The sequence below is a fragment of the Salmo salar genome, chromosome ssa26, assembly GCF_905237065.1.
Source record: "Salmo salar chromosome ssa26, Ssal_v3.1, whole genome shotgun sequence".
Lineage (NCBI taxonomy): Eukaryota > Metazoa > Chordata > Actinopteri > Salmoniformes > Salmonidae > Salmo > Salmo salar.
Genome location: NC_059467.1, coordinates 29196088 through 29211727, shown reverse-complemented (window position 1 = coordinate 29211727; position 15640 = coordinate 29196088). Strand labels below are relative to the sequence as shown.

Here is a 15640-nt window from a genome sequence, read left to right as displayed (position 1 = left end):
AATTTCAGAGTATTATTCCATCCTCATATTGTGGAAATATTTATAAAACACCAGAAAATCCTGTTTTTGATAGCACCGAGCCTTTAAGATTAAGGGAAAAAGTATAGAAAGCAAGTGGGAGTATCTGCTCTTTGCAATTGTCAAGATTCACTGTAACACCCCCACCCTCTGGACAACCAGATTAATGTTCTGCCTGAATACTAGAGGAAGGATTCTGTTCAGCCCAGTCTCATCACTTAGTATCAATATCAGACAGGACCACAATGACTCTATACATTTTTTTGGGACTGTAATGTCTCTCTCTCGCTCTGTCTTCCTCCACCCCCCCCCCTCGCTTCCTCTCACTCCTTTCTTACTCCCTCCCTGCCCCCCACCCCTCTCTCTCCCTCTCTTCCTCCCTGACAGACGGAACTGTATCCTGGCCGATGAGATGGGTCTGGGGAAGACCATCCAGTCCATCACGTTTCTGGAGGAGATCTGGCGTGTGGGCATCAGGGGCCCCTTCCTCGTCATCGCCCCCCTCTCCACCATCGCCAACTGGGAGAGGGAGTTCAGAACGTGGACCCACCTCAACGTCATTGTCTACCACGGCTCCATGGTCAGCAGGCAGATGCTGCAGCAGTACGAGATGTACTCCAGGGACACACAGGTAAACAACAACATAAATAAACAACACAGGCTAGACATACGAGATGTACAGTTAGGGACCCACAGATAAACAACAATGTCAACAACAGATGGGTCCTTGAAGTTTCAAAAGTTGTTCAATGATGAGGGGAGGTGGTGTTTGTCAAAAACAACAGCAAAAGGGGCTTGAAACCCGCTGGCAGCCAGCATCTCATAATGGGGACTAAGAACAGGAGATAATGTGATGCACTTATCATTAGCTGTGAAAGATTAAGTGAATCTCAGGTGTCTCTCTATTCCATTAAAGTAATAAAAACAGAATTTGTTCTATCAGGGAATAGTGACATGATATCAGAGATACTCAGCCGGACAATTTTTATTTTATATTTATTGCACCTTTATTTAACCAGGTAGGCTAGTTAAGAACAAGTTCTCATTTACAACTGCGACCTGGCCAAGATAAAGCATAGCAATTCGACACATACAACAACACAGAGTTACACATGGAATAAACAAACATACAGTCAATAATACAGTAGAACAAAAGAAAACAAAAAGTCTATATACAGTGAGTGCAAATGAGGTAAGTTAAGGCAATAAATAGGCCATGGTGGTGAAGTAATTACAATATAGCAATTAAACACTGGAATGGTAGATGTGCAGAAGATGAATGTGCAAGTAGAGACACTGGGGTGCAAAGGAGCAAGATAAATAAATAAATACAGTATGGGGATGAGGTAGGTAGATAGATGGCCTGTTTACAGATGGACTATGTACAGGTGCAGTGATCTGTGAGCTGCTCTGACAGCTGGTGCTTAAAGCAAGTGAGGGAGATCTCCAGCTTCAGTGATTTTTGCAGTTCGTTCCAGTCATTGGCAGCAGAGAACTGGAAGGAAAGACGACCAAAGGAGGAATTGGCTTTTTGGGTGACCAGTGAGATATACCTGCTGGAGCGCGTGCCACGAGTGGGTGCTGCTATGGTGACCAGTGAGCTGAGATAAGGCGGGGCTTTACCTAGCAGAGACTTGTAGATAACCTGTAGCCAGTGGGTTTGGGGACGAGTATGAAGCGAGGGCCAACCAACGAGAGCGTACAGGTCGCAATGGTGGGTAGTGTATGGGGCTTTGGTGACAAAACGGATGGCACTGTGATAGACTGCATCCAGTTTGTTGAGTAGAGTGTTGGAGGCTATTTTATAGATGACTTCACCGAAGTCGAGGATCGGTAGGATGGTCAGTTTTACGAGGGTATGTTTGGCAGCATGAGTGAAGGATGCTTTGTTGCGATAAAGGAAGCCGATTCTAGATTTAATTTTGGATTGGAGATGCTTAATGTCAGTCTGGAAGGAGAGTGTACAGTCTAACCAGACACCCAGGTATTTGTAGTTGTCCACGTATTCTAAGTCAGAGCCGTCCAGAGTAGTGATGCTGGACGGGCGAGCAGGTGCGGGCAGTGATCGATTGAATAGCATGCAACTGAATAGCAGTTGTAGGCCACGGAAGGAGAGTTGTATGGCATTGAAGCTCGTCTGGAGGTAAGTTAACACAGTGTCCAAAGAGGGGCCAGAAGTATACAGAATGGTGTCGTCTGCGTAGAGGTGGATCAGAGAATCACCAGCAGCAAGAGCAACATCATTGATGTATACAGAGAAGAGAGTCGGCCCGAGAATTGAACCCTGTAGCACAATGAGATTTGTCCAAGGAGAGCTTGCAGGCCACATAATGAGAGAGAGAGAGATACTGAGATTGAGTAGCATGACTGTCATGTTCCAGCATGCCTAGTCACCTTACCCCTATACATATCTACCCCTAATGATCCAGTATCCCTGCACATTGCAAATATGCTACTGGAACTGACCATGTATATAGTATGCTTACTTACTTTATCGTGTTCTTCTTATTTCATATCTCGTGTGTCTTGTTCTATCTTGTTATTTTTATTATTACATTGTTATTGATTAAAGCATTGTTGGGGTTAGAGCTTGGAAGAAAGGCCTTTCACTGTACTTGTGCATGTGACATTAAAACTTGAAACTTGAAAGCAGGACTCAATTTAAAGGCACATGAGAAGGGTTTGAAGGGTGGCACATGTCAGGCGGTAGCCCTGGGCAAAGGTTTTTTTCTGCGGTGGTTGGCAGAGTAATGTGGAATGACAGACAGCGGTTAAGAGAGCTTAGTATGCAAATGTAACAGGGAGGAGAGGAAAAGAACAGATGAGGGAGGAGTGGAAAGAACAGATGAGGGAGGAGTGGAAAGAACAGATGAGGGAGGAGTGGAAAGAACAGATGAGGGAGGAGTGGAAAGAACAGATGAGGGAGGAGTGGAAAGAACAGATGAGGGAGGAGTGGAAAGAACAGATGAGGGAGGAGTGGAAAGAACAGATGAGGGAGGAGTGGAAAGAGGAGCTGCCACCAGGCTGTCTCACTGGAAGACTGTGATGTCACTGTGGCACCACAGGGCTTTATCTAACAGCAGGGCTCACCCCTTAACACACAGGGAATCACCTTAACACACAGGGAATCATGTTATCACCTTAACACACAGGGAATCACCTTAACACACAGGGAATCACCTTAACACACAGGGAATCATGTTATCACCTTAACACACAGGGAATCACCATAACACACAGGGAATCATGTTATCACCTTAACACACAGGGAATCACCTTAACACACAGGGAATCACCTTAACACACAGGGAATCACATTAACACACAGGGAATCACCTTAACACACAGGGAATAATGTTATCACCTTAACACACAGGGAATCACCTTAACACACAGGGAATTACCTTAACACACAGGGAATCATGTTATCACCTTAACACACAGGGAATCACCTTAACACACAGGGAATAATGTTATCACCTTAACACACAGGGAATCACCTTAACACACAGGGAATAATGTTATCACCTTAACACACAGGGAATCACATTAACACACAGGGAATTACCTTAACACACAGGGAATCATGTTATCACCTTAACACACAGGGAATCACCTTAACACACAGGGAATAATGTTATCACCTTAACACACAGGGAATCACATTAACACACAGGGAATTACCTTAACACACAGGGAATCATGTTATCACCTTAACACACAGGGAATCACCTTAACACACAGGGAATAATGTTATCACCTTAACACACAGGGAATCACCTTAACACACAGGGAATAATGTTATCACCTTAACACACAGGGAATCACATTAACACACAGGGAATTACCTTAACACACAGGGAATCATGTTATCACCTTAACACACAGGGAATCACCTTAACACACAGGGAATAATGTTATCACCTTAACACACAGGGAATCACATTAACACACAGGGAATCACCTTAACACACAGGGAATTACCTTAACACACAGGGAATCATGTTATCACCTTAACACACAGGGAATCACCTTAACACACAGGGAATCACCTTAACACACAGGGAAAAATCACCTTAACACACAGGGAATCACCTTAACACACAGGGAATAATGTTATCACCTTAACACACAGGGAATCACATTAACACACAGGGAATTACCTTAACACACAGGGATTATCACCTTAACACACAGGGACATCACCTTAACACACAGGGAATTACCTTAACACACAGGGAATAATGTTATCACCTTAACACACAGGGAATCACCTTAACACACAGGGAATAATGTTATCACCTTAACACACAGGGAATCACATTAACACACAGGGAATTACCTTAACACACAGGGAATAATGTTATCACCTTAACACACAGGGAATCACCTTAACACACAGGGAATCACCTTAACACACAGGGAATCACCTTAACACACAGGGATTCACCTTAACCTCTTGGGGCTAGGTGGGACGCTAGCGTGCCACCTGTGGTGCACTCCATCAACAGCAGGTGCATTTCAAGAGCGGCAAATTTGAATCCAAATAAATGTCAAAATTCAAATTTTTCAAAAATACAACTATGTTACACCATTTGAAAGATAAACATCTCCTTAATCTAACCACGTTTTACGATTTCAAAAAGGTTTTACGGCGAAAGCATAAATTTAGAGTATGTTAGGACAGTACATTTACAAGAGTTGTGTGTAATGTTTTGTCAAGTCAAAGACAGGGTCACCAAAACCATAAAACCAGCTAAAATGATACACTAACCTTTTACAATCTCCATCAGATGACACTCCTAGGACATTATGTTAGACAATGCATGCATTTTTAGTTCTATCAAGTTCATATTTATATACAAAAACAGCGTTTTACTATGGCATTGATGTTGAGGAAATCGTTTCCCTCCAATAACCGGCAGTCAAGTCAGCGTCACAAATTAAATAATTAAAATTAGAAAACATTGGTAAAATATTATATTGTCATTTAAAGAATTATAGATTTACATCTTTTGAACGCAATCAACTTGCCAGATTTAAAAATAACCTTACTGGGAAATCACACTTTGCAATAATCTGAGCACTGTGCCCAGAAAAATACGCGTTGCGATACAGACTAGACGTCATGTTGGGGAGATCTAAAATCGAAAATACTATGTAAATAATCCATTACCTTTGATTCTCTTCATCAGATGTCACTTCCAGGTATCACAGGTCCATAACGAATGTAGTTTTGTTCAAAAAAGCTCATCATTTATGTCCAAAAATCTCCGTCTCGTTAGCACATGATGTAAGCCAGCCGGACTTCTCGTCATGAACGAGGGGAAAAAATATATTTCCGTTCGTTCAAACATGTCAAACGTTGTATAGCATAAATCATTAGGGCCTTTTTAACCAGAACATGAATAATATTCAAGGTGGACGAATGCATAGCCTTTTATAACGTATTGGAACGAGGGTACCCAACATGAAGTAGCGCGCCAGGTGTCTAATGGGACATCACCGTTCCATGGCTCTTGTTCGGTCAGATCTCCCTCCAGAAGACTCAAAACACTTTGTAAAGGCTGGTGACATCTAGTGGAAGCAATAGGAAGTGCCAAAATATTCCTAAACCCCTGTGTTTTTCAATGGGAGAGGTTTAAAGTCAATACAACACATCAGGTATCCACTTCCTGTCAGAAAATGTCTCAGGGTTTTGCCTGCCAAATGAGTTCTGTTATACTCACAGACACCATTCAAACAGTTTTGGAAACTTTAGAGTGTTTTCTATCCATATATAATAAGTATATGCATATTCTAGTTACTGGGTAGGATTAGTAACCAGATTAAATCGGGTACATTTTTTTTATCCAGACGTGCAAATGCTGCCCCCTAGACCCAACAGGTTAACACACAGGGATTCACCTTAACACACAGGGAATCGTGTTATCACCATAACACACAGGGATTCACCATAACACACAGGGAATCACCTTAACACACAGGGAATCACCTTAACACACAGGGATTCACCTTAACACACAGGGATTCACCTTAACACACAGGGATTCACCTTAACACACAGGGATTCACCTTAACACACAGGGAATCACCTTAACACACAGGGATTCACCTTAGCACACAGAACACCCAGGGAATCACCTTAACACCCAGGGAATCACCTTAACACCCAGGGAATCACCTTAACACACAGGGAATCACCTTAACACACAGAACACACAGGGAATCACCTTAACACACAGGGAATCACCTTAACACACAGAACACACAGGGAATCACCTTAACACACAGGGATTCACCTTAACACCCAGGGAATCACCTTAACACACAGGGAATCACCTTAACACACAGAACACACAGGGAATCACCTTAACACACAGGGAATCACCTTAACACCCAGAACACACAGGGAATCACCTTAACACACAGGGAATCACACACACTGCGCAGGATGTCTCACTAGATATGAGAATGGTATATTTCTCAAATGATTGAAATCACTGATATTTCTTTACAAGGCATTATACGCTCAACCATTGAGAATGAGAAAAGCTGAATGAATGGAAGAGTTGTATTGACTCCCTGTGTGTTTCTTCCTGGTTTCCCTCCAGGGTCGTGTGGTGCGGGGAGCCTACAAGTTCCACGCCCTCATCACCACCTTTGAGATGATCCTGGGCGGCTGTCCTGAGCTCAACGCCATTGAGTGGCGCTGCGTCATCATCGACGAGGCCCATCGCCTCAAGAACAAGAACTGCAAGCTGCTAGAGGGCTTCAAGCTCATGAATCTGGTATGTCCAAGTCACTGAGCATACTGTAGCGCAGAACTGAGCAAAGGGTAGAAATGCAGCCATTACAGCTTGAATGTTTGAGATCCTAGGCCTGGTGTGTCTCAAATCAGTATCTTGTTTGTGTGTGGAGAGAAGCAGTGAAACGTGCCCTAATGGTAACCATCACTGTACACCAATCTGGTTGGCTCTTAAGATTGTTTGTGATTGAGGTCTCCCCTCTCTCGGTAGTTGTGTTCAGTGGAGGCACAGCTTGTAGGTTGGAGTTCCTATGCTATGTGTCTTGTATTGTTTCTAACTCACATCTCTCTCTTCCCTCTCCTCTCTCACCAGGAACACAAAGTCCTCCTGACAGGGACTCCCCTCCAGAACACGGTAGAGGAGCTGTTCAGTCTGCTGCACTTCCTGGAGCCTCAAAGCTTCCCCTCAGAGAACACCTTCATGCTGGAGTTTGGAGACCTCAAGACTGAGGAGCAGGTGAGGCTGTGTGATTCTATCATGTGGTTGTTGGGTTCGTATCAAGTGTGTCGCTGTCAGTGTGAGTGTGTGAGGATTATGTTGTTGGGTTCCTATCAACAAAGTGTGTATGTGAGAAATACTGTGTGTTATAGTTTAGTCTCTGCCTGTTTGCCTGTGTGTGAGTGTGTCCTTTACCATCACTGATCATAATGAATATGATTATTAATACAGAAGCTAATTTGTTTTCATATGGTATCAGGGGACATGAGTGTGTTTTTCCCCACTCACCCCACCTGGTGTTTGAACAGTGTGTCAGTGTGTGTAGATAATGATCCTGTTGGTACAGATGGAACTCTGAAGGAGAATAGAGCACACACACAGTCAGTCAGTCAGTCAGTCAGTCAGTCAGTCAGTGAGTGAGTCTGTGAGTGAGTGAGTGAGTGAGTGAGTGAGTGAGTGAGTGAGTGAGTGAGTGAGTGAGTGAGTGAGTGAGTGAGTGAGTGAGTGAGTGAGTGAGTGAGTGAGTGAGTGAGTGATTTGGAAAGTTATGTTAAAGGCCCTGTAGCATTATGCTGATGTAATTACAGTTATTTAGAACCCCTATCATTAACCTCATGGACTTCTTCATCAGTCTGTTAAATGTGAAAAACCCAGCAGCATTGCAGTTCTTGACACACTCAAACCGGTGTTCCTGGCACCTACTACCATACCCCGTTCAAAGGCACTTAAATATTTTGACTTGCCCATTCACCCTCTGAATGGCACACATATACTCCATGTCTCAATTGTCTCAAGGCTTAAAAATCCTTCTTTAACCTGTCTCCTCCCTTTCATCTACACTGATTGAAGTGGATTTAATAAGGGATCATAGGTTTCACCTGGATTCACCTGGTCAGTCTATGTCATAGAAAGCAGGTGTAGGTGAAGGAGAGGAGACAGGTTAAAGAAGGATTTCTAAGGTGTTCCTAATGTTTTGTACACTCAGTGTATTGTACTGGTTTGACAATCATCCCACTGACCGGCCCATGGTCAACCCCTCTTAATCCTGCTAATCCTTCAGCACCTCTAGTTAAAATCATGTGTGTGTGGGTGTGTGAGTGGGTGCGTGAGTGCGTTTCCATTCCAGACTCTCCACATGTTAACCTGTATCTTCCATCTCTCTGTATCCATCTCTCTGTGTCTCAGGTCAAAAAGCGTCACATATTACTGTAAACTGTGTCTGTATGTATGTGTGCGTATGCATGCGTCCATATATGAACCTGCATATCTCGGTCTCTCTCAGGTCCAGAAGTTGCAGGCCATCCTGAAGCCCATGATGCTGCGTCGTCTCAAGGAGGACGTGGAGAAGAAGCTGGCTCCTAAGGAGGAAACCATCATTGAGGTGTGTGTGTGCGTGTTTGCGTTGTGTGTGTGCTTGAGATTGTGTTTTTTTTGTCTTAGTTTTGCTGACTGATGTTGTTTCTGTGTATTGTCCTATATAATTGAATGTTTCTATATAATGTGGTCAGGTGGAGCTGACCAACATCCAGAAGAAGTACTACAGAGCCATCCTAGAGAAGAACTTCTCCTTCCTGTCTAAAGGAGTCGGCCAGGCCAACGTCCCCAACCTGGTCAACACCATGATGGAGCTGAGGAAGTGTTGCAACCACCCCTACCTCATCAAAGGTACTGAACACACCACTACCTGACCCTGACCCCTACCTAACCCTAACTGTAACCAGGGTTGGGGTCAATTCCATTGAAATTCCAGTCAATTCAGAAAGTAAACCAAATTCCAATTCCCCATTTTCCCCATTGAAAAGCATTGAAGAGAATTGGAATTTCAGTTTACTTCCTTAATTGACTGGAATTGACATGGAATTGCCCCAAGCCTGACTGTAACTCAACCTGGTCAACACCATGATGGAGCTGAGAAGCTGCTGTAACCAGCCTTACCTCATTAAAGGTACTAACAGTGATATTGCTACAATCCAGGTTGTGGAACGCTGTATGTAGCCTCTTGTTATATGGAAGGACAGTGTATGCCGTATGGGGAAGGCTGATTTGGGTAATTCCTGCCCATACCGGTAGTAAAGAGCTCTATAGCAGCCCCGGGGCAGAATGAAAACCGCTGAGTCAGAGACATCCTCATTCCTCACTATCTTTCCCTATGGCGCTGTCTGTTTCTCTCACCCACACACCCTCTCTCCTCCCCCCTCCATCTTTCTCCTAGCTGTGTCAGAACTCCTAGAACAGAGAAAGCAGGCCAGGAGGTTGAGGCTCTGGAACAGATAATGGACTAACTTCACCTCTCCCTCATCCCTCCGTTCATCCCACAACCAAAAGCTGCTGTGTTGGTCCATTCCTCTTCCTCTCCCTCTCCCTCCTCCCTGCCCTCCTTACCATAGCTGTAATATCTTTATGTCACTGGTATACTTGTGCTCTGGTTAATCTGGTTTGACACAGTGCTCTCATACAAGGCCAGCCTAGTGAACCTTTGGCCTGTGGTTTGACAGCTGTGTGTGTGTGTGTGTGTGTGTGTGTGTATCAGTTTTAATGAGGGCTAGGACAACTAAAGGATCAGCTTAAGAGTTGATAAACTGCCAAACAGAAATATGAAGGCTTTTTAATTAAGCAGTAAGTCACGAGGGGGTGTGGTATATGGGCTCCTGAGTGGCGCAGCGGTCTAAGACACTGCATCTCAATACTAGAGGCATCACTACAGACACCCTGGTTCTGATCCAGGCTGTATCACAACCGGCCGTGATTGGGAATCCCATAGGGCAGCACACAATTGGCCCAGCGTCGTCCGTGTTTGACCAGTGTAGGCCGTTATTGTAAGTAAGAATTTGTTCTTAATTGACTTACCTAGTTAAATAAAGGTTAAATAAATAAAAAAACGTTGGTAACCAGTTTATAATAGCAATAAGGCACCTCAGGGGTTTGTGGTATATGGCCAATATACCACGGCTAAGGTCTGTTCTTAGGCACGACCTTAGCCATGGTATATTGGCCATATACCACAAACCCAAGGTGCCTTATTGCTATTATAAACTGGTTACCAACGTAAATAGAGTAGTAAAAATAAATGTTTTGTCATACCCGTGTTATACGGTCTGATATACCACGGCTGTCAGCCAATCAGCATTCAGGGCTCGAACCACCCAGTTTTTAATATCCGGTAGTTTTTAGTATGTCAAATAAAAAAATGGGTTGTTGGACTTGATAAGCATTATAGAAGTCCTCATTCTCATATTGTCTTTGGTACCTTTCTTCATCAATGCTGCTTTGTGAGTTTGAGGCAGTGAGCTGTGTGTGTGAGTTGTCTCCTTGGTCATTCAGTTGCTTGGTCATTATCCTTCTAGCCAGTGACCAGAGAGAGAGTTCCTTGTACCGCCACCTCACTCAGGTCCACCCTCTTTTTTCCAGTACCATATTGTACAAAATCTGTTCCATGACTGAGTTGCTATTCCTGTCTGTCTTAAAGTAGGTACTGTATATGAACTGTATACAGATTAGGTGAAAATGGTAGCATGGTACCAGATTGTCATCCAGTCATTTCCCAATAGAAGCCAAACTCTGGTGGCAACAGCGTTAGACGGGGGCCCCGCCCTGCTTGTACAATTGTAGCAGAAACACTGATACCATCACTGACTTTATTTGTCTGTCCATTTCTCCCAGGTGCTGAGGAGAAGATCTTGGAGGACTTCCGAGAGGTGTACAGCCCTGTTGCCTTTGATTTCCACCTGCAGGCCATGGTGCAGTCGGCTGGTAAACTGGTCCTCATAGACAAGTTGCTGCCCAAGATGAAGGCCGGTGGACACAAGGTCCTCATCTTCTCCCAGATGGTCCGCTGTCTGGATATCCTGGAGGACTACCTCATCCAGAGAAGGTACTGCTGCCTGCCTCTCTTCTCGTCTTGTATTACTATGCTCCCAAGTACTCCACTCCAATAGAAGCCTGGAAATCAAGGTTCTCTCCTCAGATATTTCATATTGTGAGATGAGGTAGTTTGAGATGAGATATGTAATGTTTATTACTTTGTCAGTGCATGTAGAATTTTTACCGCCCTCTGCAGTTTCAGCTAGACTGATACGGAAAAAGACAGGAATCATGCTTTTAAGAGGGTAATAGACTTTGTAATTTCCATTTTTCAGCTCCATTTTCAAAGTGACGTATTTATGGTTTATTATCTGGTGTTAGCTAGCTAGCAGTTTTCAGTGCAGAAAAAGCTGAATCACAGTACTTTCCCTTATTAAATTGAATGTAGTTGAAGAGAAATGCTGAATCTCTAAACATTAGCCTCTCTCTCCAGTGACTGTCTGAGAAAGAGCCTTTTAAGCCCTCAGTGCTCATCACTCCATAATGCCACCCAGAGCAGGGAGGTGATAAAGACTGTGTAACAGAAGCAGAAGAATGTACCAAGACCCTTTCATTCAAGGTCTTAATCTCCTGGCTTAATGAGCTTCCTGTTTGCAGGCTAAATGAAAAGGATATTATCCCAGCAGCCCGTCTAAGCTGAGGAAAGCGGGCGACTGGCCTGGTCTGTGTGGTCTCTCTATATCTTCCTCCCTTTCCCTCCTGATATCTCTGTCCTCTCTCTTCTTCTCCCTCTCTCTATCCTCTCCTCTTGTCTCTCTCACTATCCCGGGCCTGGCCCTGTGTTCTTCTCCCCTCCCTGCTTCTTTCTGGCACTCAAACCCCGAACCAAACCAGTGTAAACACACAAGGCGAGACGCTCCGCTCAGTGGCTAGGCAAGGCTTAGCCGGGGTTCAGCGGCAGCTCACAGACTCCCTCGGGGCACTCCCACATCAGACAGAGGGAGAGAGGCGTCTGTGGGCGCGCGGAGGGAAGTGGGTCACTGTAGAGGTGAGGGGTGAGGTGTGTAAGGTGAAGAAGATGAGGGGTAGGATGTGGGGTGAGGCCAGGGCTCCTTGTTCTCTGCCAGAGAGAGGGGGAGGAAGGATGGAAGGAGGAAGAGAGAGCAGAATAGAGAGAGAGGGGAAAAGAGAGACAGGAATGGAGGAAAGGAGAGAACTAGTGAATGTTGTTTTAAAGTGGGTGACAAAAACTAATTCCTGGAAATATTGTGTGGCAATTGGAGGCCTCTTAATGTCGGATGGTTGGTGTTGTATCAGCTACTGTAAAACTCTGTGTCGTACTGTATGTAAATGTTGACATTCATGATACTTGGATGTGACGCTAGAACATTTGTAATTATGTGTACTAGAAGATCCTCCTCCAACCCTGCATGGTCCTGTGTTCCTCAGGTACCTGTATGAGCGTATCGATGGCAGAGTGAGAGGTAACCTGCGTCAGGCAGCTATAGACCGTTTCAGCAAACCAGACTCGGACCGCTTTGTGTTCCTGCTGTGTACCCGGGCTGGAGGTCTGGGCATCAACTTGACTGCTGCTGACACCTGTATTATCTTTGACTCAGACTGGAACCCACAGAATGACCTGCAGGTAAAGACACACACAGACATTTAAAGTGACATCAGCCTCCACTGTAATACAATTAGCAACAAAGGTGTGGTCACTTTCTATTTCAATTCAGTCAATTCAGGAAGTCCTTGAATTGAGAAGTGTCTTTTATATCCTATTATAATAGTTTAACTTTTTAATTGGCACATCTTGGATAGTAAAATGTATGTATGCATGACTAAGTCGCTTTGGATAAAAGCGTCTGCTAAATGGCATATATTATTATAGCAGCAACGATCTTGATCCTGAAGTGATTTTTATTGGACAAATATAAAATATATTAGGCTGGTCATAACCAAGTTATTTTTCATTATTCTCAGGCCCAGGCTCGCTGCCATAGGATTGGTCAGAACAAGTCGGTGAAGGTGTACCGTCTGATCACCAGGAACTCTTACGAGCGGGAGATGTTTGACCGGGCCAGCCTCAAACTGGGCCTGGACAAGGCTGTGCTGCAGAGCATGAGTGGCAGGGAGAACAGCGTGCCAGGAGGAGGGGTGAGTCTGCTGTGTTCGTCATACACACACACTCTACAGCACCTGTATTAGTCCGGTGGATGCTCAGCATTCGGAAAGTATTCAGACACCTTGACTTTTTCCACATTTTGTTATGTTACAGCCTTATTCTAAAATGGATTAAATATTTAAAAAAATCTCAGCAATCTACACACAATAACCCATAATGACAAAGCAAAAACAGGTTTTCAGAGTTTTTTGCAAATGTATTACAAATAAAAAACAGAAATACCTTATTTACATAAGTATTCAGACCATTTGCTATGAGACTCGAAATTGAGCTCAGGTGCATCCTGTTTCCATTGGTCATCGTTGAGATGTTTCTACAACTTGATTGGAGTCCACCTGTGGGAAATTCAATTGATTGGACATGATTTGGAAAAGCACACACCTGTCTATATAAGGTCCCACAGTTGACAGTGCATGTCAGAGCAAAAATCAAGCAATGATGTCGAAGGAATTGTCCGTAGAGCTCCGAGACAGGATTGTGTTGAGGCACAGATCTGGGGAAGGTTACCAAAACATGTCTGCAGCATTGAAGGTCCCCAAGAACACAGTGGCCTCCATCATTCTTAAATGGAAGAAGTTTGGAACCACCAAAACTCTCCCTAAAGCTGGCCGCCCGGCCAAACTGAGCAATCGGGGAATAAAGGCCTTGGTCAGGGAGGTGACCAAGAACCCGATGGTCACTGACAGAGCTCTAGAGTTCCTTTGTGGAGATGGGAGAACCTTCCAGAAGGACAACCATCTCTACAGCACTCCACCAATCAGGCCTTTATGGTAGAGTGGCCAGACGGAACCCGCTCCTCAGTAAAAGCCACATGACAGCACGCTTGGACTCTCAGACCATGAGAAACAAGATTATCTGGTCTAATGAAACCAAGATTGAACTCTTTGGTCTGAATGCCAAGCGTCACATCTGGAGGAAACCTGGCACCATCCCTACGGTGTAGCATGGTGGTGGCAGCATCATGCTGTGGGGATGTTTTTCAGTGGCAGGGACTGGGAGACTAGTCAGGATCGAGACAAAGATGAATGGAGCAAAGTACAGCGAGATCCTTGATTTAAACCTGCTCCAGAGCGCTCAGGACCTCAGACTGGGGCGGAGGTTCACCTTCCAACAGGACAACGAGCCTATGCACACAGCCGAGACAACACAGGAGTGGCTTCGGGACAAGTCTCTGAATGTCCTTGAGTGGCCCAGCCAGAGCCTGGACTTGAACCCGATCAAACATCTCTGGAGAGACCTGAAAGTAGCTGTGCAGCAACGCTCCCCATCTAATCTGACAGAGCTTGAGAGGATCTGCAGAGAAAAATGGGAGAAACTCCCCAAATACAGGTGTGCCAAGCTTGTAGCGTCATACCCAAGAAGACGCAATGATGTAATTGCTGCCAAAGGTGCTTCAACAAAGTACTAGGTAAAGGGTCTGAGTACTTATGTAAATGTCATATTTCAGTTTTTTTATATATATACATTGGCAAAAAAATATATATATATATGTTTTTTGCTTTGTCATTATGGGGTATTATGTGTAGATTGATGAGGGAAAAATGATTTAATCCGTTTTAGAATAAGGCCGTAATGTAACAAAATGTGGAAAAAGTCAAGGGGTCAGAATATATTCCGAAGGCAAAAAATGTTAAGTCCATTCTACAAAATGAGAGTGTAGAAAATGGACTAGTCAATATAATAAACACAGCTTTGAGATATCCTCTTAGTGCATCATCGGTGTGTAGGAGGAGCTTAGCTGTTTCTGTCTCTGGATTAGCTGGACTATCAGGAAGAAAGTGTTGAGCAGACATTAGCACCACCAGCTGCATACTAACACACCATGGGTCAGCTGGGGGTTGCTGCTACTCTTTATGATTTAAAAAGGTCTAGCACGTGATCCAGTTCAGCTTCAGTTCAGCTAACTGTCTCTCTCCTCGGCGTTTCTCACGCTAGAGTGTCTGTCTGTTTTTGTGTGGTGTTAATGCATGTGCATGTGTTGTGCACATGTTTGTATGTACAATGATGTAATGTGTAAATAGTCCATCATCAGTTCCCCTAACACCCTCTGTTTCTCCTTCTCCCCCTCCCCTCTCTCCAGCCCACCCAGCAGCAGCTGTCTAAGAAGGAGATCGAGGACCTGCTGAGGAAAGGGGCGTATGGAGCTCTGATGGACGATGAGGATGAGGGGGCCAAGTTCTGTGAGGAGGACATCGACCAGATCCTTCAACGCAGGACCAAGACCATCACCATCGAGTCTGAGGGACGGGGATCTACCTTTGCCAAGGTACCCAGTGACTGAAAGAGCACCACACAGTGGTCATTGTTTGAATGTTGCTATCCTTTTCCTTTCTGCATAACTAGCAGTAGTAACCAGTGTCAACTGTTTACTCTCATGTCACTCTTCATC

The 15640-nt window shown here is 44.4% G+C and overlaps 1 protein-coding gene across 8 annotated transcripts in view; it reads left to right on the top strand.

The window, feature by feature from the left end:
• The window catches only part of LOC106587586 (chromodomain-helicase-DNA-binding protein 9), a 121828-nt gene that overhangs the window by 85689 nt on the left and 20499 nt on the right, over window positions 1-15640 (top strand). For all 8 annotated transcript variants that reach the window (XM_045708563.1, XM_045708564.1, XM_045708565.1 and 5 more), the window contains 9 exons: window positions 406-649; window positions 6633-6809; window positions 7140-7283; window positions 8548-8646; window positions 8774-8930; window positions 10926-11136; window positions 12516-12711; window positions 13050-13223; window positions 15332-15517. In XM_045708563.1, the coding sequence (XP_045564519.1) occupies window positions 406-649; window positions 6633-6809; window positions 7140-7283; window positions 8548-8646; window positions 8774-8930; window positions 10926-11136; window positions 12516-12711; window positions 13050-13223; window positions 15332-15517 (1588 nt within the window). The remainder of the gene's footprint in view (window positions 1-405; window positions 650-6632; window positions 6810-7139; window positions 7284-8547; window positions 8647-8773; window positions 8931-10925; window positions 11137-12515; window positions 12712-13049; window positions 13224-15331; window positions 15518-15640) is intronic.